Below are 21,776 nucleotides of genomic sequence, written 5' to 3' on the forward strand. Positions count from 1 at the left end.
TGTACTACCCCAGGTGTTCAGTTCAGTGCTCTGCACCCACTCGGTGCTATTGATTGATTGATTGATTGATTGATTGAGGACTACAGCCAGCTGTCCCCAGCCCCAGCCCCAGGCTAGTGCTGCCCTGAGAATCTCTGCAATTGATCAATCAGTTTATTTATTGAGTGCTTAGTGTGTGCAGAGCACTGTCCTAAGCACCCATAGTTGGGTAGAGACAGTCTCTATAAGTTTTTTTTGTGTGTTTTTTTAATGGCATTTATTATCATCAATCGTATTTATTGAGCGCTTACTGTGTGCAGAGCACTGTACTAAGCGCTTGGGAAGTACAAGTTGGCAACATATGGAGACAGTCCCTACCCAACAGTGGGCTCACAGTCTACTAAGCACTTACTATGTGCAAAGCACTGTTCTAAGCGCTGGGGAAGTTACAAGGTGATCAGGTTGTCCCCCGGGGGGGCTCACAGTCTTCATCCCCATTTTACAGATGAGGTAACTGAGGCCCAGAGAAGTGAAGTGACTTCATTCATTCATTCATTCCATCACATTTATTGAGCGCTTACTGTGTGCAGGGCACTGTACTAAGCGCTTGGGAAGTACAAGTTGGCAACATAGAGAGACGGTCCCTACCCAACAGCGGGCTCACAGTCTAGAAAGGGGAGACAGACAACAAAACAAAACATATAAACCAAATAAAATAAATAGAATAAATATGTACAAGTAAAATGAATAAATTAGAATCCAGGCCCTGCCGATTCCCAGGCCCGGGCTCTATCTGCTACACCATGTTGTTTCTTTGGTCTGCCTCATACACCTATCACATTTGGGGACAGAAGGGCTGGATGATGATGATTGTGGTACTTGCCCAAAGTCACACAGCTGACAAGTGGCAGAGCCGGGGTTTGAACTCATGACCTCTGATTCCAAAGCCCGTGCTCTTTCCACTGAGCCACGCTGCTTCTCTAGGTTGCCAGCTTGTACTTCCCGAGCACTTAGTCCAGTGCTCTGCACACAGTAAGCGCTCAATAAATACGATTGAATGAATGAATGAGTAAAAGAACGATATAACCAAGTTGGCAGACATATGCCCTGCCCGTAAGGAATTTACAGTCTAAGGGGAGTTTACAGTCTGCACACAAGGAACAGTGGAATCATTTCCCTTCCAATCAATCAATCAATCAATCAATCGTATTTATTGAGCGCTTACTATGTGCAGAGCACTGTACTAAGCGCTTGGGAAGTACAAATTGGCAACACATAGAGACAGTCCCTACCCAACAGTGGGCTCACAGTCTAAAAGGGGGAGACAGAGAACAGAACCAAACATACCAACAAAATAAAATAAATAGGAAAGAAATGTACAAGTAAAATAAATAAATAAATAAATAAATAGAGTAATAAATATGTACAACCATATATACATATATACAGGTGCTGTGGGGAAGGGAAGGAGGTAAGATGGGGGGATGGAGAGGGGGACGAGGGGGAGAGGAAGGAAGGGGCTCAGTGTGGGAAGGCCTCCTGGAGGAGGTGAGCTCTCAGCAGGGCCTTGAAGGGAGGAAGAGAGCTAGCTTCCACCAACGCCTGAAGCCCCCAAAGCAGCCTTTCTCCTCTTCCTTACCCCGTACCATCCTTCCCCACTCTACCCTGTCTTTCCAAATTTTCGCCGAAGGCCTTAGGTTGAACGCCGCATCCTTTCCCAGGGGCTTGGAGAAGTGTCCCAGGCCCAAGAATGCCATTCTTCCCTGCTAAGGCCCTGCTGAACCCCAGGCTGTGCCTTCATTCCTGCTTCCTCCAGTTTCCCCTCCTTCGGGGCCAAGGCGGGTGGGGTGAGGGGGCTAGACCCTCCCCCTGCCACCCTAAAACCAGGAGTGATAGGGCAGGCTTAGTAGCCAGAGACCTGCTTTGACCTCAGTAGCCTAAATCTTCTTCATTCTCTTTAACGAATCAATCAATTGTGTTTATTGAGCACTTACGAGGTGCAGAGCACAGTACTAAGCACTTGAAAGAGTACAAACTAGTGTTTAGTACAGTGCCTGGTACATAGTAAGTGCTTAACAAATATCGTTAAAAAATAAGAAACCACAACAGGGTTGGCAGACACGTTCCTTGCCCACAGCAATCTTACTCTCCAGACTCTGTGCTCTGGATGGGCTCATTTTCCTGGATCCTGCCCAGGTTGAAGTCAGCACTGCTACCCTTCCAGGGGGGCACTGAGGGTGCGAGGGCAGGGGTGGTGAGTGGACTGGCAGCTGTCTGGGCTCCATCCCCCACCTCCTCTCATGGTTGATGGGAAAGGACCCAGATTGGCCCGCCCTCTTCAGCCTCCCTCCCCTGTTGAAGCTGCCAGTTCCGCTGCCAGCTCCTGAAAATGAAAACAAAAGTGTCCGCGTGGCCTCCACCCCCAGGCCCTGGCCCCTGCCCCGGCCCCGGCCCCTGCCCTGGGCACATCCCCCGGTCCCTGCCCCGGGCACATCCCTCGGCCCCAGGTCCCAGCCCCAACCTCGGTCTCCTCACTGGTCCCCACCCTGGTCCCCCATTTTGAAACCCGGTCGTGCTTGGTGCCTTCATCCGGAGATGAGTCAGGACTTGATCAGAGAGGTTGTGTGCAGTGCACAGGAATTTCCCTCGCTCGTGAAGGCTGAGGCACCTGCTGAGTCCACAAGAGTGAGGGAGGGAGAGGGAGAGCCCTTAACTCTCACCCCCTCAGTCCATTGAATCCTACTCATCACCCCTTTGGGTGCCTTGAATTCTCAGGCTCTGTGTGCATGAAAGTCTTCTGAGCTTGTAACCTGGCCTTGCAGATAAAGTTTGGAGCTTACCAGCCTGCACAGAACGCAGCCAATATTCTTGAACATTCACCTGGGCCATGGGTGAGAGGTGAGTAGCTGTTTAAGAAACTCAGGGAGGAGTCAGTAAAGATGCTTGTAGTCCCTTCTCCATTTCCTCTTCATTTGGAGAGCTTCTCCAACTGGACAAACAGCGTGGCCTGCTAGTGGGGAGAGCATGGGCCTAAGGAGCCAGAAGGACCTGGGTTCTATTCCTAGATCTGCCTTGTCTGCTGTATAATCTTGGGCAACTCGCTTTTCTTCTCCGAGCCTCAGTTACCACATCTGTAAAATCCCACAGCATTTGTGTACCAATGCATAATTTATTTATATTAATATCTGTCTCCCCCTCTAGATTGTGAGATCATTGTGGGCAGGGAACATGTCTACCAACTCTGTTATAATGTACTCTCCCAAACGCTAAGTGCAGTGCTCTGCACACAGTAAGCGCTCAATAAATACAACTGATGGATTTGGGATTTTGACTGTGAGCCCCATGTGGGACATGGACTGTTGTCCAACTTGAAGGGCTTGCATCTACCCCAGCGCTTAGTATAGTGTCTGGCATACTTTCGATCAATTGACTAGCAGCATGGCATAGTGAGAAGCAGTATGGCACAATGGATAGAACCTGGGCCTGAGATTCAGAAGGTCATGAGTTCTAATCCCAGCTCCTCCACTGGTCTGCTGTGTGACCTTGGGCCAGTCACTTCGCTTCTCTGGGCCTCAGTTCCCTCATCTGTAAAATGGGAATAGAGACTGTGAGCCCCATGTGGGACAGGGACTGTGTCCAACCCGATTTGCTTGTACCTTCCCCAGCGCTTAGTGCGGAGCCTGGCACATAGTAAGCATTTAACAAATACCATCATTATCATTACTATCATTATTATTACCCTAATGCTTAGAATGGTGCTTGAGTAAGTACTTGGTTAAATTATTTAAAATAAACAGTGTTTCAAGTTATTTGCATTTTTAGTGTAATTTCCTACCTAAGCAGCAGCTTGGCTCAGTGGAAAGAACGCGGGCTTGGGAGCCAGAGGTCATGGGTTCTAATCCCAGCTCTGCCAAATGTCAGCTGTGTGACTTTGGGCAAGTCACTTCACTTCTCTGGACCTCAGTTACCTCATCTGTAAAATGGGGATTAAGTCTGTTAGCCCCACGTGAGCCCTGCAGCACTTGGAGCAGTGCTTTGCACATAGTAAGCATTTAACAAATGCAATTATTATTATACATAGTAGGCGTTTGACAAATACCACTTCAAAAAAAAAGTGGTGAGGTTGATCCTCGCCTCTGGATTGCCCTTCCCTTGAAACTTACTGAAGTCTGATTTGGGGAAGGAATAATGACAGTGATTGTATTTGTTAAGTGCTTACTGTGTGCCAAGCTCGGTACTAAATGCTGGGGTAGAGAAGATCATCAGGTCAGAACGAATTCCTGTTCCACATGGGGCTCACAGTCTAAAGGCACTCACTCCTGTGAAGACCTAAAAGTTTAAGGGCGGGAGGTGTGTGTTTCTATGTGGCCTGCTGTCTGATGTCTACTTGGCCCACTGACCAATTTCCATATGAACCACCGCCTAATAACTAAACTACTTACTACAATGCTGCTCCAAGCACTTACTATATCCCTCCTCGACTATTGCTTCAGCCTCCTCGCTGACATCCCCGCGTCCTGTCTCACCACTCCAGTCCATGCTTCATTCTGCTGCCTGGATCGTTTTTTTTCTAACAAAAATGTTCTGTGTACATCGCCCCACTCCTCCAAAACCTCCAGTGGTTCCCCATCCTCTTCAGCATCAAGCAGAGACTCCTTTCCATCACCTTTAAAGCGCTCAATCAGCTCGTTCCCTCCTACTTTACCTTGTTGTTTTCTTATTTACGACAAAGCCTGCACACTTGGCTCCTCTAAACCCAACCTACTCGCTGTGCCTTGATCTGGTCTCTCTCGCTGTCGACCTCTTGCTCACATCCTCCTTCTGACCTAAGTCTCCCTCCCACTTTATATCTGACAGACCGCCACTCTCCCGATCTTCAAAGCCCTTCTAAATCATACCTCCTCCGAGAAGACTTCCCTGACTAACCTCTTTTCCCCACGCTTTTCGCCCTCCTTAATGCAACCCCGGGTATTTAGGTCTGAACCCTTAAATACTTCGATACCCACTCCATTCTCAGCCTCACAGCCCAGCATGGCGTAGTGACTAGAGCAAGGGCCTAGGAGTCAGAAGGTCATGAGTTCTAATCCTGGCTCTGCCACTTGTCTGCTGTGTGACCTTGGGCAAATCACTTCACTTCTCTGTGCCTCAGTTACCTCATCTGTAAAATGGGGATTGAGACTGTGAGCCCCACATGGGACAAGGGACTGTGTCCAGCCCCATTTGCTTGTATCCAACTCAGTGCTTGGTACAGTACCTGTATATATGTATATGTTTGTATGAATTTATTACTCCATTTATTTATTTATTTAATTTGTGCGTATTTATTCTATTTATTTTATTTTGTTAATATGTTTTGTTTTGTTCTCTGTCTCCCCCTTCTAGACTGTGAGCCCACTGTTGGGTAGGGACCGTCTCTATATGTTGCCAACCTGTACATCCCAAGCGCTTAGTACAGTGCTCTGCACACAGTAAGCGCTCAATAAATACGATTGAATGAATGAATGAATGAATGGCACATAGTAAGCACTTAATACCATAATTATTATTATTATCCTTATGTCTACATCTTAATACTCTTCCCTTCCTAGTATTAGGATGTGGACATTAGAGTTATCCCCATCTGTAATTTATTTTAATGTCTGCCTCCTCAGCTAGTTTCCAAGCTCTTTCTTTTCTTTTCTTTTTTTTGCACTAAGCTCTGGGGTAGATACAAGATAATCAGGTTGGACACAGTCTCCATGTCCCACGATAATCAGGTTGGACACAGTCCATGTCCCACGCTGGGCTCACAGTTTTAATCCGCATTTTACAGATTAGATAAATGGGTTCACAGTTGTAATCCCCGTTTTACAGATGAGATAACTAAGGCACATGAAAGTTAAGTGACTTGCCCAGGCCACACAGTAGGCAAGTAGCAGAGCTGGAGTTACAACCCAGATCCTCTAACGTTCTCTCCACTAGGCCATGCTGCTCCTCTAGTCTCTAAACTCACTTTGGGCAGGGAATATGTGCGTTTATTGTTACATTATACTCTCCCAAGCGCTTAGTATAGTGCTCTGCAAACAGTAAGTGCTCAATAAATATGACTGACTGACTTCTCATGCTGCTCCTTGAAGCAGGGATGGTGTCTACCAATTGTCTTATACCACACTCTCCCAAACATTTAGTATAGTGCTTGTACATAGTAAGCACTCAGTAAATACCGCTGACTAATTGAAGCAGGTGGGAGAACAGGTATTTAGTCCCCATTTTACAGATGAGGAAACTGAAGCCCCTGAAAGTGGCAGAGTGGGGATTAGAACCCAGGTCCCGTTACTCCCGGGCTTGGGCTCTCTTCCACTAAGCCACGCAGTAGCACGGCAAAGTAGCATGGCATAGTGGATAGAGCATGAGGCAGAAGGTCATGGGTTCTAATCCTGGCTCCACCACTTGTCTGCTCTAAAACCTCGGACAAGTCAATGAAGTGACTTCTCTGGGCCTCAGTTACCTCATCTGTAAAATGGGGATTTAGACCATGAGCCCCACATGGGACAGGGACTGTGTCCAATCCTATTTGCTTATATCCACCTCAGCACTTAGATAATAATGATAATAATAATAATAATAATGATGACATTTATTAAGTGCTTACTATGTGCAAAGCACTGTTCTAAGCACTGGGGAGGAAACAAGATGATCAGGTTGTCCCACGTGCGGCTCACAGTCTTCACCCCCATTTTACAGATGAGGTAACTGAGGCACAGAGAAGTTACGTGACTTGCCCAAAGTCACACAGCTGACAGGCGGCGGAGCCGGGATTAGAACCCATGGCCTGGCATATAATAAATGCTTTACAAATACTATTATTATTAATAATATGCTTCTTCCTGCTGAAAGAAAGGAGAGAATGATGTGGGGGATCCTGGCAAGTAGTCATGGGTAGCGGGGGTTTGGGGGGTACTGGGCCTTGACTGGGAATCAGCCAGAGGGAAATGGAGAGTGAGGGAACCGCTGGGCCTGGAGCAACTGTTGGGGTGCTGGTAAAGGGGCAGCCTGCTGGGGGCTTTATTCATTCAATCATATTTATTGAGCATTTATTGTGCACAAAGCACTGTACTAAGCACCTGGGAGAGTACAATACAACAATAAACAGACACATTCCCTGCCCACAATGAGCTTATAGTCTAGGTGTTTCGTTAGGTTAATATGTTTTGTTCTCTGTCTCCCCCTTCTAGACTGTGAGCCCACTGTTGGGTAGGTACCCTCTCTATATGTTGCCAACTTGTACTTCCCAAGCGCTTAGTACAGTGCTCTGCACACAATAAGCGCTCAATAAATATGATTGAATGAATGAATGAATAGGTAGGGGTGACCAACAGTGAATAGAAATAAATAAATGACAGATATGTACAAAAGTGTTGTGGAGCTGGGAGGGGAAAGAACAGAGGGCCATGCAGAAGGGAATGGGAGAAGAGGAAAGGAGGGGCTTAGTCCCGGAAGGCCTCTTGGAGGAGTTGCCCCTCAATAATGATAATAATAATAATGTTGGTATTTGTGAAGCACTTACTATGTGCCAAGCACTGTTCTAAGCGCTGGGGTAGATACAAGGTAATCAAATTGTCCCACATGGGGCTTACAGTCTTCACCCCCATTTTACAGATGAGGGAACTGAGGCCCAGAGAAGTGAAGTGACTTGCCCAAGGTCACACAGCAGACATGTGGTGGAGCTGGGATTCGAACCCATGACCTCTGACTCCAAAGCCCGTGCTCTTTCCACTGAGCCACGCTGCTTCCCTAAGACTTAGAAGTGGGGCTGGGAGAGTCACTGTCTGGCTTCAGCCTCCTCCTCCTCCTCCTCCTCCAGGAGGCCTTCCCAGACTGAGCCCCTTCCTTCCTCTCCCCCTCGTCCCCCCCCATCCCCCCCATCTTACCTCCTTCTCTTCCCCACAGCACCTGTATATATGTATATATGTTTGTACAGATTTATTACTCTATTTATTTATTTATTTATTTTACTTGTACATATCTATCCTATTTATTTTATTTTGTTAGTATGTTTGGTTTTGTTCTCTGTCTCCCCCTTTTAGACTGTGAGCCCACTGTTGGGTAGAGACTGTCTCTATATGTTGCCAACTTGTACTTCCCAAGCGCTTAGTACATCATCAATCATCATCAATCGTATTTATTGAGCGCTTACTATGTGCAGTGCTCTGCACACAGTAAGTGCTCAATAAATACGATTGATTGATTGATTCATCCATTCATTCATTCAGCCCCTGAGCCACTATCGAGTCTCTTGCCAGCTCGACCTGGCCAGACTCAGCCCAGCCTGGCAGGCCTGGGGCCGGAGGGCCGGGGTGCACTGGGGCCTGGGGTCCTCTCAGCTCCCCGTCTGCACAGGACCCTTGTACTTGTACTTATACATATCTATTCTATTTATTTTATTTTGTTAATATGTTTGGTTTTGTTCTCTGTCTTTATTCCCCCTTCTAGACTGTGAGCCCACTGTTGGGTAGGGACCATCACTATATGTTGCCAACTTGTACTTCCCAAGGGCTTAGTCCAGTGCTCTGCACACAGTAAGTGCTCAATAAATACGATTGATTGATTGATTGATTGATTGACCCTGTGGTGCCCGCTGCCTCAGCTTCTCTGGCGATGCCCACCTCCTCTGGCTGGCCCGGAGGCTTCACCCTGCAAGACCCATCCAGCCAGGTGGTCCGCAGGCTGGCCTAGTGGTAGAGCCCGGTCCTATTCTGGCTCCACCACTCGTCTGCCGTGTGACCTTGGGCAAGTCATTTCACTTCTCTGAAGCAGAAGAGAAGCAGCACAGCTCAGTGGAAAGAGCCCGGGCTTTGGAGTTAGAGGTTGTGGGTTCAAATCCCAGCTCTGCCAATTGTCAGCTGCGTGACTTTGGGCAAGTCACTTAACTTCCCTGTGCCTCAGTGACCTCATCTGTAAAATGGGGATTAAGACTGCGAGCCCCCTCTGGGACAACCTGATCACCTCGTAACCTCCTCAGTGCGTAGAACAGTGTTTTGCACATAGTAAGCACTTAATAAATGCCATTATTATTATTATTATTATTCTCTGGGCCTCAGTTCCCTCATCTGTAAAATAATAATTGTGGTATCTGTTAAGTGCTTACTATGTTGCCAGGCACTGTACTAAGTGCTGGGGTGGATACAAGCAAATTGGCTAAAGGCACTGTTTTGTCCCACCTGGATCTCATAATCTCAATCCCCATTTTACAGATGAGGGAACAGAGGCTCAAACTGAGGCAGAAGTGAAGTGACTTACCCAAGGTCACACAGCAGACAAGGAGCTGAGCCGGGATTAGAACCCATGACCTTCCGACTCCTAGGCCTGGGCTTTATCCAACCACGCTACTTCTCCAAATGGGGACTAAGACTGTGAGCCCCACGTGAGATTGGGACTGTGTCCAACCTGATTAGTTTGTCTTCATTCATTCATTCAATCGTATTTATTGAGTGCTTACTGTATGCAGAGCACTGTACTAAACGCTTGGGAAGTACAAGTCGGTAACATATAGAGATGGTCCCTACCCAACAACGGGCTTGTATCTACTCCATTGCTTAGAACAGTGCTTGGCACAGAGTAAGCGCTTTACAAATACCATCATCTGGATGGCCATCATACTGGAGAAGCAGCGTGACTCAGTGGCAAGAGCCCGGGCTTTGGAGTCAGAGGTCATGGGTTCAAATCCCGGCTCTGCCAATTGTCAGCTGTGTGACTTTGGGCAAGTCGCTTCACTTCTCTGGGCCTCAGTTCCCTCATCTGTAAAATGGGATGAAGACTGTGAGCACCCCGTGGGACAACCTGATCACCTTGTAACCTCCCCAGCTCTTAGAACAGTGCTTTGCACATAGTAAGCGCTTAATAAATGCCATCATTATTATTATTATTATCATCATCACTTTCCAGGGCTGCCCCTCTCCCCTCCTAATAATAATAATTTTGGTATTTGTTAAGCTCTTACTATTTGCAAAGCTCTGTTCTAAGCGCTGGGGAGGACTCACAGAAACCCTCCTTCCCTGACCCACTCAGGCCGCTTCTGCCGGGCCATTTGAATTGGGGCAGAGAGGGGAAAGACTCTCTCCTTTCTAGGCTGTAAGCTCCTTGTGGGCAGGGCATGTGTCTGTTAGATAGACCTATTGTGGTCTCCCAATCGCTTAGTACAGTCGTCTGACTGACTCCAGCGTTGTTCCCTCTGGGCAACCTCATGGGAGCCGTGGTGGGGTTTGGAACCGGAGCTGGTCATGGCTTCCTCCTGTGGCCCCGAGACACAAGAGAGGAGCCACAGATGGACCAGCCAGCCTTCCGAGGGAAGGATGAAACGGGGGGCAAGCGTCTAGTACAGTGCTCTGCACACAGTAAGCGCTCAATAAATATGATTGATGATGAATAAATACGATTGATTGATTGATTATGTTGCCAATTTGTACTTCCCAAGCGCTTAGTACAGTGCTCTGCACATAGTAAGCACTCAATAAATACGATTGATGATGAATAAATATGATTGATTGATTGATCTCAGAAAGAGGATCCCTGGGGGAGGTAGGCTGAAAGTGAGAATGAATGGGGACTCCCTGCTTTTTCCCCAAATGCCAACCCCCACCCACCCCCACCACCCCACCAAACCTCCTGACCAGGTAGCAGCCTGGCCAAAAGCTGGATATTTACATGTATCTGGATATACTGGCACATACATCTGGTTTCCAAAGTCGGATGGGACGTCTCTCCCCATTTTCCAGGGAGCAGAGAGGATGGAGGCTCAGAGAGGCCACCTCCCCACAACTCCCTCTCCCCACGAAGGGTTGGCTCTCACCTCAATTTCTGACTGCTGTCAGACCTTGGGCAAGTCACTTCACTTCCCTGTGCCTCAGTTACCTCATCTGTAAAATGGGGATAATAATAATGATGGCATTTATTAAGCGCCTACTATGTGCAAAGCACTGGTCAGGCTACAAGGTGATCAGGTTGCCCCACGGGGGGCTCACAGTCTTAATGCCCATTTTACAGATGAGGTAACCGAGGCACAGGGAAGTGAAGCGACTTGCCCAAAGTCACGCAGCTGACAATTGGCAGAGCCGGGATTTGAACCCATGACCTCTGACTCCAAAGCCCATGCTCTTTCCACTGAGCCACGCTGCTTCTCAATGGGGATGAAGACTATGAGCCCCAAGTGGGACAGGGACTGTGTCCCACCTGATCACCTTGTATCTACCCCCGTGCTTAAAACAGTGATTGACACATAGTAAGCACTTAACAAATACCATCATCAGTATTATTATTATTATTATCATTATTATTGTTGTTTCTGACTGCCCCCCTCTCCCCCCTCGGGTCCCTTCCCTCCCGACTGACCAGAAGCAGCCCCAGAAGCCCGCAGCCCCCACCTGGGCATCTCATTACCCTCATCCTCCCTTCCCGTGAAATGTTTCTCATTAGCACAGCTGACTCACCGCCTCCTCACCAGCCTCACACCCTCTCGCATCCCCCCAATTCTGGGCTGGGAGGAGCGTTCACACGCTCAACTGATCCCTCTCTGCCAGCTGCCCAAAACAGCCCTTCTAGGGCAAAGGACATTGGGGAAGGGAACCACAGGGGACCCCCTCCCCAAGGGGCATAGGGGCAGATTCTTAGGTGAGGCCACCCATCCTCTCTGCAGGAAACTCAGAGTTCTGAGAAGACAAGGGGAAAGGAAATGTGTAATGGACTCGGAAGGGAGGGCTTAAGGGCCAAACGTGGGATAATAATCAATAATAATAATAGCAACAATATTGTTATTAAGTGCTTGCTTGGCTCCCGGGCCTGGAGGAGAAACAAGGTAATCAGGTCAGCCACGGTCCCCCATGGGGCTTGGAGTCTAAGCGGGTGGTGGGGCGAGCGGGTGTTGAATCTCATTTAACAGACGAGGAAACGGATGCCCAGAAAAGTGAAGCGACTTGCCCAAAGTCACCCAGCGGGCACGTGGCAGAGCTGGGATTGGAACCCAGATCCTCTGGCTTCCGGGTTTCCATTCTGACCCTGGCCTCCTCTATTAAATTGTAAGCTCCTTTAGGACCCAAATGCATCTTCGTCTATTGTGCAGTCCCAAGCCATACTTTCTGCTCCCAAAAGGTGCTCAGAACAGTACACAATAGGGACTCAGGACAGCATCCTGCACACATACAATATTCATTCAATCGTATTTATTGAGCACTTACTGTGTGCAGAGTACTGTACTAAGCACTTGATAGGTGCCCGGGACAATGCCCTGTACTCAGTAGGCGTCCAGTATATCACCTTGAGTCTTGTTGGTGCTCAGTATGGTGACCTGCACCTAGTAGGTAATCAGTACGGAGTTCTGCACAGAGTAGGCACTCGGGATAGGGCACCGCAAACAGTACAGTGCTCTGCCCACATTAGGCACCCAGCACAGCCCACTGCATATAGTATAAGTTCAGTACAGTCCTCTGACCCAGTTGATTCCCAGTTCAGTGCTCAGCACAGAATAGGCCCCCATTACAGTCGCCCATACACAGTAAGCAGCCAGCACAGTTCTCTGCACATGGTAAGCACACCGTACAGTGCTCAACAGTCATTCATTCATTCATTCAATCGTATTTATTGAGCGCTTACTGTGTGCAGAGCACTGTACTAAGCACTTGGGAAGTACAATGGCCCAACGCTCACAACTCAGAAGATGCTCAGTACAGTGCCCTGTACACAATAAGCACCACTCAGTGGCATGCTCTCTGCACACAGTATTAGTAGCAGTGGTGCTACTACTCACTGAACACTCACTGGGCTCAAAGCACTGAACTAAACGCTTGGAAAAATATAAGAGAAGCAGAACACACTCATCAGGAATTTACTTTCTAAGTGGGAGAGAGACATAAACATATTTACAAATGGTGGAATTGGAATAATTGACACAAAATTGAAGAAACAGCTTGGCCTAGTGGAAAGAGCACAGGCCTGAAAGTCAGGGGACCTGGGTTCTAATCCTGACTCTGCCACTGGCCCGCTGGATGACCTTGGGCAAGTCACTTACCTTCTCTGTGCCTCAATTTCCTTATCGTAAAATAAGGACTCAATCCTGGCCCCTTAGACTGTGAGCCCCATGGGGGACAGGGACTGTGTTGTAGCTACCTCAGCACTTAGCACAGGGCTTGGCACATAGTAAGCGTTCAACTGATACCGCAATTATTAGGAGGGAGATGGAGCAATAGCTGAAGGGACAGTGGGATTCAGGGAAAGGTTTTTTTTTTTTTTTTCCCTTTAGCATCAGGGAGACTCGGGTGTTTTTGAGATGGAGGGGAAGGAGCCTTCTGAGGGTGAAGATGGTGATAAGGAAGGGGAGGAGATTAAAAACAAACGATTTTCAAAGGTAAGAGGGGATGGGTCAGAGTTCCAAGAGAAGGGATAGAGAGACAGTCAGGGAGGAGGAAAAAGGGGATGCGGAGTAGTGAAGAGGAGAGAAGACGAAGGTGAGATTACAGGAAATTCTCACCTGCTGGTTTTTCTATTTCCCAGATGAGTTAGTTGGCAACATCATTAGAGGTTAGAGAAGGAAGGGGTGATCAGGGAAGATGTCAGGAAAGTTAGAGTAGTTGGAGGGAGTTGGGGGCCTGGGGGTAGATGGAGGAGAGATAGGAGTTGATTTAAAGTTGGCCCAGGGACCAGTACAGTTCTTTGCACACAATGGGCACCTATTACAGAGTCTCGCACCGAGAAGGCATTCAGTACAGCATTCCATAACCAGTTAACAGCCAGTTCAGTGGTCTGGTCCCAAAATAGAACTCAGCAAACCGCAGGTGCCTTGAGCAGGGCACTACACAGAGCTGTTGCCATCTGCATATACTATGTGCCCAATCAATCAATCAATGGTATTTTTTGAGTACTTACTGTGTGCAGAGCACTGTACTAAGCGCTTGGGAGAGTACCGCAAAATGGAGTTGTAGATCCATTCCCCACCCACAACAGGCTTACAGCCCACTCGGCAACCTGCACCTAGTGAGAGACCTAGAACAGCACTCTGCTCACAGTAGACTCACAATATACGGCCAGAGAAGCAGTGAGGCCTCTTGGAAAAAGAGCAGGGACCTCGGAGTCAGAAGGGTTCTAATCCCAGACCCATCACTTGCCTGCTGTGTGACTTTGAGCAAGTCACTTCACTTCTCTGTGCCTCAGCGCCCTCACCTGCAAAATGGGGATTCAATCCCTGTTTGTCCTATTGAGATTACAAGCCCCATGTGGGACCTGATTATCTTGTATCTGCCCCAGCTCTTAGTACAGTGCTTCGCACATAGCCAGTGCTTAAAAACTACAATTATTATTATTATTAGCACAGCACTCTGCAAATAGGAGGTACCTAGTATAGTGGTGGGTGCACACAGTAGGTACCCAGGACATGCTCAGCACAAAGGAGCTTCTGAGCACAGTGCTCTTTTACCCAATAGGTTGATCTCAGTCAATACTCTGCTTAGTGCTCACCCCACACAGCAGAGTGCCATGCATCCTTACAGTACAGTGCTAAGGACCCAAGAAATAAATGTCCTCCAAACACAGTGTATACTGGTTTGCAACCCAACGGGGCCCAATACAGCTCTCTGAACCCAGTAAGTTTTGCTCTATCCACAGGTAAGCGCCCAGTAAATATTATCAATTAGTTGATTAATCGCCAAACCCCAGAGCGCCACAGATGCTGTGACCCCTGTGGCCACTCTTCTGACCCCTGTTCCACTGTCCAGTGCTCCAGCAGGAACTGATTAGGTAGGGAAGTAATCCCCCAGAGGTTTGGGGGAGGCCAGGGCATGGCAGGACAGAAGTAGAGGAACTTTGACAGCTGAGATTTCTCCAGCCCAAACTAGCTGGCAGTGCTGGGCTGTTGTCCTCACCCTCTCCTTGCCAGCCCTGAACAGCCCTGGCCTCTTCTAGATGCTCCCTCCCCATGATTTGAACACGGGGCCTTGGGCCACAGGAGAAGTGTGGTGGAGACCAGGTCAGATGGCTGGATACTCTGGCCCCATTCAAAGATTTTAAACTTGAGGGCAGGGAAAGCATCTACTGACTCTATTGTCCTCTCCCAAGCACTTAGCAGGATGTTCTGTGCACAGTAAGCACTCAATAAATACCTTTGATTGATTGGTGGGAGCAGGGATGGGCAGCTGGGTGCTCTGACCCTATTCTGACCCTGAGGTCCTTGAATCCATTCCCCTGCCTCCGGTCAGGGTCCTTGACCTGAGAAGCAGCGTGGTGCAGCGGAAAGAGCTCAGGCTTTGGAGGCAGAGGTCATGGGTTCAAATCCCAGCTCCACCAATTGTCAGCTGTGTGACTTTGGGCAAGTCATTTTGCTTCTCTGGGCCTCAGTTACCGCATCTGTAAAATGGGGATTAAAACTGTGAGCCCCCCTTCATGGGACAACCTGATCACCTTGTAACCTCCCCAGCGCTTAGTACAGTACTTTGCACATAGTAAGCGCTTAATAAATGCCACCATTATTATTATTATTGACCTATCCTGGGCCATTCTCTCCAAGTCTCCTGGGAAGGGGAGGTGAAGAACCGATATCTGCCCACCCACACACCCACACTGAGGAGAGCCCTCCCTCAGGTCTGAAACCGAGGGTGAAAATTGGGGAGCCCCTTTCTAGAGGTTGCCTCTCTAGGATCCTTTGGGGCAGGGAACTTCTACCATATCTGTTATATTGCCCTTCTCAAGTGCTCTGCACACAGCAAGCGCTCTAGAAGTACCATCGATCAATTGCCAGGGGTTGGGACCAACGACTCAGCCTCCAAGCAACCTTCCCCAACAGGACAATATGGAAAACATATGCACATTAGTGGGTTTGCCAGGGGCACAGACCCCGGGTGACAGGGCTGGGCACATCAAGCAGACAGGTAACAGGTAACTTTATTTGGAAGTGAAACGTGTTCACATTGCACGAGGGGGGCCTTCTCCCCAGGACGCAGATGACAGGAAGATGTAGTCACCCTTACTGCTCGACAAAGCCCCCCTGAGACCTCCCCACCCCGACTCCCCAAGGCGGGAGACCCTCCCCTCCCCACCTGGGCAAGGAGGACAAGGGGGTGAGACTGGTCCAAACATGCACTGAAAGCAGCGGCCACCCCGGCCGCTCAGCCCCTCCCAGGCCCTGGCATGATGGGACGACCCTCTTCTTAGCCCCCTCTCCTCCCACCCCGACCTCCTCTTCCCCGTCCTTCTGTGATTGGTCAACTCTGAGGTAGATTTCACAGAGGAAATTCGAGGGGGGTGAGCAGGATTGGGGGGCAGGTGGCAGCAGGACGGGGGCCAGGCCTCCCCTCTGCCAGCCCCTGCCTGTCTGGGTCCCCCTGGGTGCCGGGCTTTGGTTCAAGCCCCCCAACCCAGGGAAAGGGCATCCAGGGGCCGGGGCACTTGTGGCAGGAAGGGGAGGGTCGAGGGCTACCTCCCAGTGGAAGCAGTGGCCACCGGTGCTGCCCAGCCCCGCTCACTGTCTTCAGAAGGCACTGGCCCCCAGGCCCCGGGCCCACCTGGCTGGATTCATACCCTCTTTCTGAGGCCAGGTTGGTGTGGGGGGGCAGGGCTAACCCCCCCTTCCCCCATCCAAGGGTAGTCCCATGCCCCTGGAGTGACCCCAGCCATGAGGAGGGGAGAATCCCAGTCTGAGATCCACAAGGAGAAATGGAGTGTGTGGGAGGCGGGGTGGGGAGGAGCCCTGGATCAGGGCCAGGTGGAAGGGGCACAGTGTGGAGGGCACATGACACTAACACATCACAGACGTCTCGGAGCAGCCAGGTCTCGGAGTTCGTGGCGGCAGGTGTGACGGGGGGTGGGGAGGGGGTGGTTCTGGCCTCTGGCTCGGGCCAAGATTCCTGTGGTCACCGTGGGGGTGTGACGTGGTACAAAGATTCATGAAGGAGGGTGCCCCCGTAACCCAACCACTGCCTCTCAGCCCGGGGCAGCGGGGGAGACCTGGGCCTGGGCTTCCTCTGGTCCTAGTGGGGTCCCAGTCTCAGCCTCGACCAGGAATACCCAGGACCCAGTCGGTCATCCCCGCACCCATCTCGCGGGTGGGAAGAAGAGGGCGAGTGGGGAGGGGACGGAGGGGCGGCCACACTTGCGTAGGCTCGTCTGTAGCTCATGGAGGTATCTGGGGGCCCGGAGCCCACAGGGTTCATGCAGCATTCAGGGGACAGTCTGGGGAGGTGTGGCACGGCAGAGGAGGGCAGACAGGAGTTGGCGGGGCAGGACGGAGGCGGGCCGAGCATCCTAGATTTTGCTGTTCTCCAGGTGCGAGTCGATGTGCTTGATGAGAGCGTCATCCGGGTAGCCAACGGGGAAGCCCAGCTGGCACAGGGGGCAGCTCCGGATGTCCGAGCCCACCGTCTCCATCAGCAGCTGCAGGGAGAAGAGGATTGGATGGGGCAGGGGGTACGGGATGGTGGGGTGGCGGGGTCCGCAAATGGGTTGGCTCCCTGCTTTTCTCCCACCTCAGACTGGACTGGGGTTCTTTCCCGAAGCAGCCAGGGTCTCTGGAGGGGCTTTAAGACCCTCCCCGAACTCTGAAGTCTGAGCCCGGGCTAGGGGGTCTTCCCCAGAGACTCTCCAGCTTCTGCTCGGGAGGATTAGAGTACCGTGGGCTCAGTGGAACACAAGACTGTAAGCTCCCTGTGGGCAGGGATGGTGTCTGCCAACTCTGTTGTAGTGTACTTCCCTACGTGCTCAGGCTGGGGCTCTGAACCCAGTAAATACCACTGACTGGTATATAGAACAGTGTTTTCTCTTGTTTTCAAGAGGCTGAGGGGCTGGGTGGAGAGGGGGCTGACACAACGGGAAAGGGAAAAGGAGAATCGTGTGATTGTTCCAGTTTGGCCTAGTGGATAGAGCACAGGCTTGGGAGTCAGAAGGACCTGGATTCTAATCCTCCCTCCTCCACTTGTCTGCTGTGTGACCTTGTGCAAATCACTTCCCTTCTCTGGGCCTCAGTTCCCTCACCTGGAAAATGGGGATTAAGACTGTGAGCCCCATGTGGGACATGGCCCACGTCCAACCTGATTAGCCTGCATCTACCCCAGTGCTTAGAAGAGCGCCTGACGCGGTAGTAAACGCTTAACAAATACCATTAGAAGAAAATAATAACTAATGGATCAATGTGAGGGAGTGGGCGGGTGTGAGCAGGGCTCCCGTCCTTCCCCTGACCCACTCCTGGCCCTGCCCTCTGCCCCCACCCCCCGGTCCTCGCCCTCACCCAACACGGCCTCACGTTAATGGACGGCCAGGACTGGGCGTGCTCTGTGCTGGGGTACGCGGCCGGGGCCTCGGGGATGGGGAAGCCAGCACAGAAGGAGGCACAGCGGATGGTGCCCGGGTCTGGGCTGGGCGGGCTGGGCACTGCCCACTCCTCCTCATCCGAAGACTGCTTGTCGAAGTGGAGCCGGATGTCCTCGAAGGAGTCCCGGGGGCTGAGGGGCCGGGCGGCACTAAACAGCTCCCCGTAGGCCCGCGGCTTGGGCAGCGTGGAGGCCTCGGGCTGCAGCCAGGGGCCGGGGGCCGCCACCGCCACCGGGTAGCCCGTCCCGTTGGCCAGCTCCGAGTAGCTGCGCCGGCCCTGGAAGCCCGCCTTGGCCAACTGGCTGCTCGGCTTGGCGTAGGCTGCCTCCACCAGGCCCCTGTCGCCGGCCGAGGGCAGCCGGGGCTGGAGGGCCGGGGACGGACAGGAGGAGGCAGGTGAGCGGCGCTGGGGGCTGGGGGACGGGCACAGAGGGCCTGGTGAGCGGCGCTGGGGGCCTGGGGATGGACAGGAGGTCAGCGGGGGGCAGCCGGGAGGGGAAGAGGCCGGGGCCAGGGGAGCGGGGGAGTGGCGCTGGGGAGTGGGGGACAGCGGGGACAGCGGGCAGTGCCTCTGGCCTGGAATAGAGACAGGGGACAGGGGATGGGGCCTGGGGTCAGGCTGGGGTCAGGACGAGGCAGGGAGGGAAACTTAGGTTCCCACGACAATGGGAACCCACTTCCTCCCACCCTGCAGTGAATTTTGGGGGTATCCCTACTGACCCCTCCCTCAGCCCTCATAGCCTCAGGAGACCTCCCTCCGGGCCCCGACCTCATCCATTCCCCAGCCCCTCATCCATCCCTCAGTCTCCAGCCTCCGCCCCCCATCTATCTCCCAGCCCCAGGGCCCCTTATCCATCTTTCAGTCCCCCCCCCCCCAGCACCCCCATCCTCACCCCAGTGCCCTAGCCCCGGCGCCCAGTCCATCCCTCAGCCCCCCATCTATCTCCCAGCACCCCCCCTCCAGCCCCCTCTCTTTATCCCAGTGCCCCAGTCTGGCCCCCAAACCATCCCCTAAGCCCCATCCAACTTCCAGCCCCCCACCCTCCAACCCCAACCCCCCATCCATCCCCCAGGCCCCCCCAGCCCAAACCGACCTCTCAACTCCCATCCCCCCCAGCCCCCTATCCACACCCCAAGGCCCCAGCCCCCCGATCCACCCCGCCCCCAGTACACACACTCACCACTGCTCCGAGCCTGGTCTTGCAGGAGACTCCTGAGGATCTGACCCTGCAGGGCGCTCAGCTCTCTCAGACGGCCCAGCTCCTCCGTCAGCTCCGTGTAGGCCAAGGCCAGGTTCACCCTTTGGGACCACCAACTCCGGTCAGAGCAGCCCCAGAGAGGAAGGTGCCCCCTCCGCCACCCTCTCCAACCCTCGTCCCCCTCACACACTCATTTTCGGCTGTGCGGCCTAGTGGGAAGAGTCAAGAGGTCTGAGCAGAGAAGCAGTGTGACTCAGTGGAAAGACCCCGGGCTTGGGAGTCAGAGGTCATGGGTTCGAATCTCAGCTCAGCCACATGTCTGCTGTGTGACCTTGGGCAAGTCACTTAACTTCTCTGAACCTCAGTTACCTCATCTGTAAAATGGGGTTTAAGACTGTGAGCCCCACATGGGACAACCTGATCACCTTGTATCCCCCTCCAGCGCTTAGAACAGTGCTTTGCACATAGTAAGCGCTTAACAAATGCCATTATTATTATTATTATTATTCTCTGAGCCTCAGTTACCTCATCTGTAAAATAGGGATTAAGATTGTGAGCCCCACGTGGGACAACCTGATCACCTTGTATCCCCTCCAGCACTTAGAACAGTGCTTTGCACATAGTAAGCGCTTAACAAATGCCATCATCATCCAGGCTCTGCCACCTGCCTGCTCTGTGACTTGGGTGAGTCACTTCACTTCTCTGTGCCTTAGTTTCCTCCTCTGTAAAATGGGGATAAAATTCCTGTTCTCCCTCCCTTTAGGTTGTGAGTCCCATGTGGTACAGGGTCTGTGACCCCGGTGCCTGGTACAGTGCTTGGCATATAGTATGCACATAATATATACCAACATTCTTAATATTATCATTAGGTGGGTTTGTTGGAGCGGTTAGAAAATAGGTGTCTGGCATTCTAGAGTGTCATCAGCGGCCACCCCAAGGGTCATTGTTCCCTCAGGATGGGCCGGACTTCAAGGCTCATCACCATGGCAACAGAACCAGGAGGCGCAGAGTCTCCCTACCCAGACCCAAACTGAAGGAAGGAATGCTGGGACTTCCACCATCCAACCAGAGATGTGGCCCCATCTCTGGCCCTCGGGATGACTGGAGCAGCCGGGCCAGAGGGGTCACGGTCTGCCAGGGGTGACTGGGGGGGCTGGACCGCCCACCGGCAGAACAATAAACATCTCAAACCAGACAGGACTTTGAGGGGTCATCTCATCCATCCCCCCGTCTCCATAGTGCTCTGCACACAGTAAGCGCTCAATAAATACGATTGAATGAATGAATCCTGCTCAGGTCATAAAGGTGATCATTCCTGCCTCTTCTCGATGTGTGGTCCATTCATTCATTCATTCATTCAATCATACTTATTGAGCGCTTACTGTGTGCAGAGCACTGTACTAAGTGCTTGGGAAGTACAAGTTGGCAACGTATAGAGACGGTCCCTACCCAACAGTGGGCTCACAGTCTAGAAGGGGGGAGACAGAGAACGAAACAAAACATATTAACAAAATAAAATAAATAGAATGAATATGTACAAGTAAAATAAATAAGTAGAGTAATAAATACGTACAAACATATATACAGGTCCAGGAACTCCTGCCCCTCTCAACCAGGAAGTGTTTCTCCTGAGCCGTTTGGGGCAGTTTCCCTGGATGGCCTCTCTACCCCTACGGCCCCCGGGCCCTGCAGACGGGCACCCGCCACCCGCTGAATCCCAACAGATTTCCAGGTTGGAGGGACCACGTACACACCCATGTTTCCAGGGAACTCGCTCCTCAGGGGGTCTCCTAACAGTGGGGGCTGCAAGGCTGTGGCTGCAAGGGGAGGGGGTGGGGGTAAGGCCAATGGAAAGGGCACAGACCTGGCCCCTCAGCCCCAACTCAGGCCTGGGATTTCCGGCCCCTCCCTTGGGCACGGAGGTCGGGGCTGAGACTTCGGTCGCTTGGGTCCCCTCCCTACCCCTGACGCTACTGTGGTGGAGCGCGGGCGGGTATTCCCAGCCCCCAAGCCTGAAAGGCACCCAAAGCCACAGAGAGGATGTGACCCTGTGAACTCGGCCTGTTACCGCTCTGTTCCTGGGGCTGTGTGTGTTTGTATGTGTGCGTGTGTGTGAGAGAGTGAGCGAACGAGTGTGTGCGTTGTGTACGAGTGTGTGTGCAGAAATGGGGGGGGGGGGCGCAACAGGGGATCACAGAAGAATGTACAAGAACTGGAGGGCAAAGTGTGCATGGGTGTTTGTGTGCTCATATGCACACCCAAGTGTGGTGTGAGGGA

The 21,776-nt window shown here is 51.6% G+C and overlaps 2 protein-coding genes across 7 annotated transcripts in view; both read right to left on the reverse strand.

The window, feature by feature from the left end:
* Positions 1-17,237, reverse strand: part of TBX21 (T-box transcription factor 21) — a 96,817-nt gene extending 79,580 nt beyond the window's left edge. The window contains exons 1-4 of the mRNA XM_038754285.1: positions 17,087-17,237; positions 16,749-16,841; positions 2,820-2,885; positions 2,272-2,362 (exon numbers count right to left, since the gene is read on the reverse strand). Of these exons, the coding sequence (XP_038610213.1) occupies positions 2,272-2,362; positions 2,820-2,885; positions 16,749-16,841; positions 17,087-17,237 (401 nt within the window). The remainder of the gene's footprint in view (positions 1-2,271; positions 2,363-2,819; positions 2,886-16,748; positions 16,842-17,086) is intronic.
* The window catches only part of TBKBP1 (TBK1 binding protein 1), a 41,289-nt gene continuing 36,459 nt past the window's right edge, over positions 16,947-21,776 (reverse strand). For 4 of the 6 annotated variants that reach the window (XM_038754483.1, XM_038754484.1, XM_038754485.1 and 1 more), the window contains 3 exons: positions 19,482-19,600; positions 18,218-18,876; positions 16,947-17,367 (listed from right to left, as the gene is read on the reverse strand). In XM_038754483.1, the coding sequence (XP_038610411.1) occupies positions 17,239-17,367; positions 18,218-18,876; positions 19,482-19,600 (907 nt within the window). In that variant the 3' untranslated portion in view covers positions 16,947-17,238. The remainder of the gene's footprint in view (positions 17,368-18,217; positions 18,877-19,481; positions 19,601-21,776) is intronic. The other 2 variants (XM_038754488.1, XM_038754487.1) reach the window with 2 other exon arrangements.

The sequence above is a fragment of the Tachyglossus aculeatus genome, chromosome 11 (genome assembly GCF_015852505.1).
Source record: "Tachyglossus aculeatus isolate mTacAcu1 chromosome 11, mTacAcu1.pri, whole genome shotgun sequence".
Lineage (NCBI taxonomy): Eukaryota > Metazoa > Chordata > Mammalia > Monotremata > Tachyglossidae > Tachyglossus > Tachyglossus aculeatus.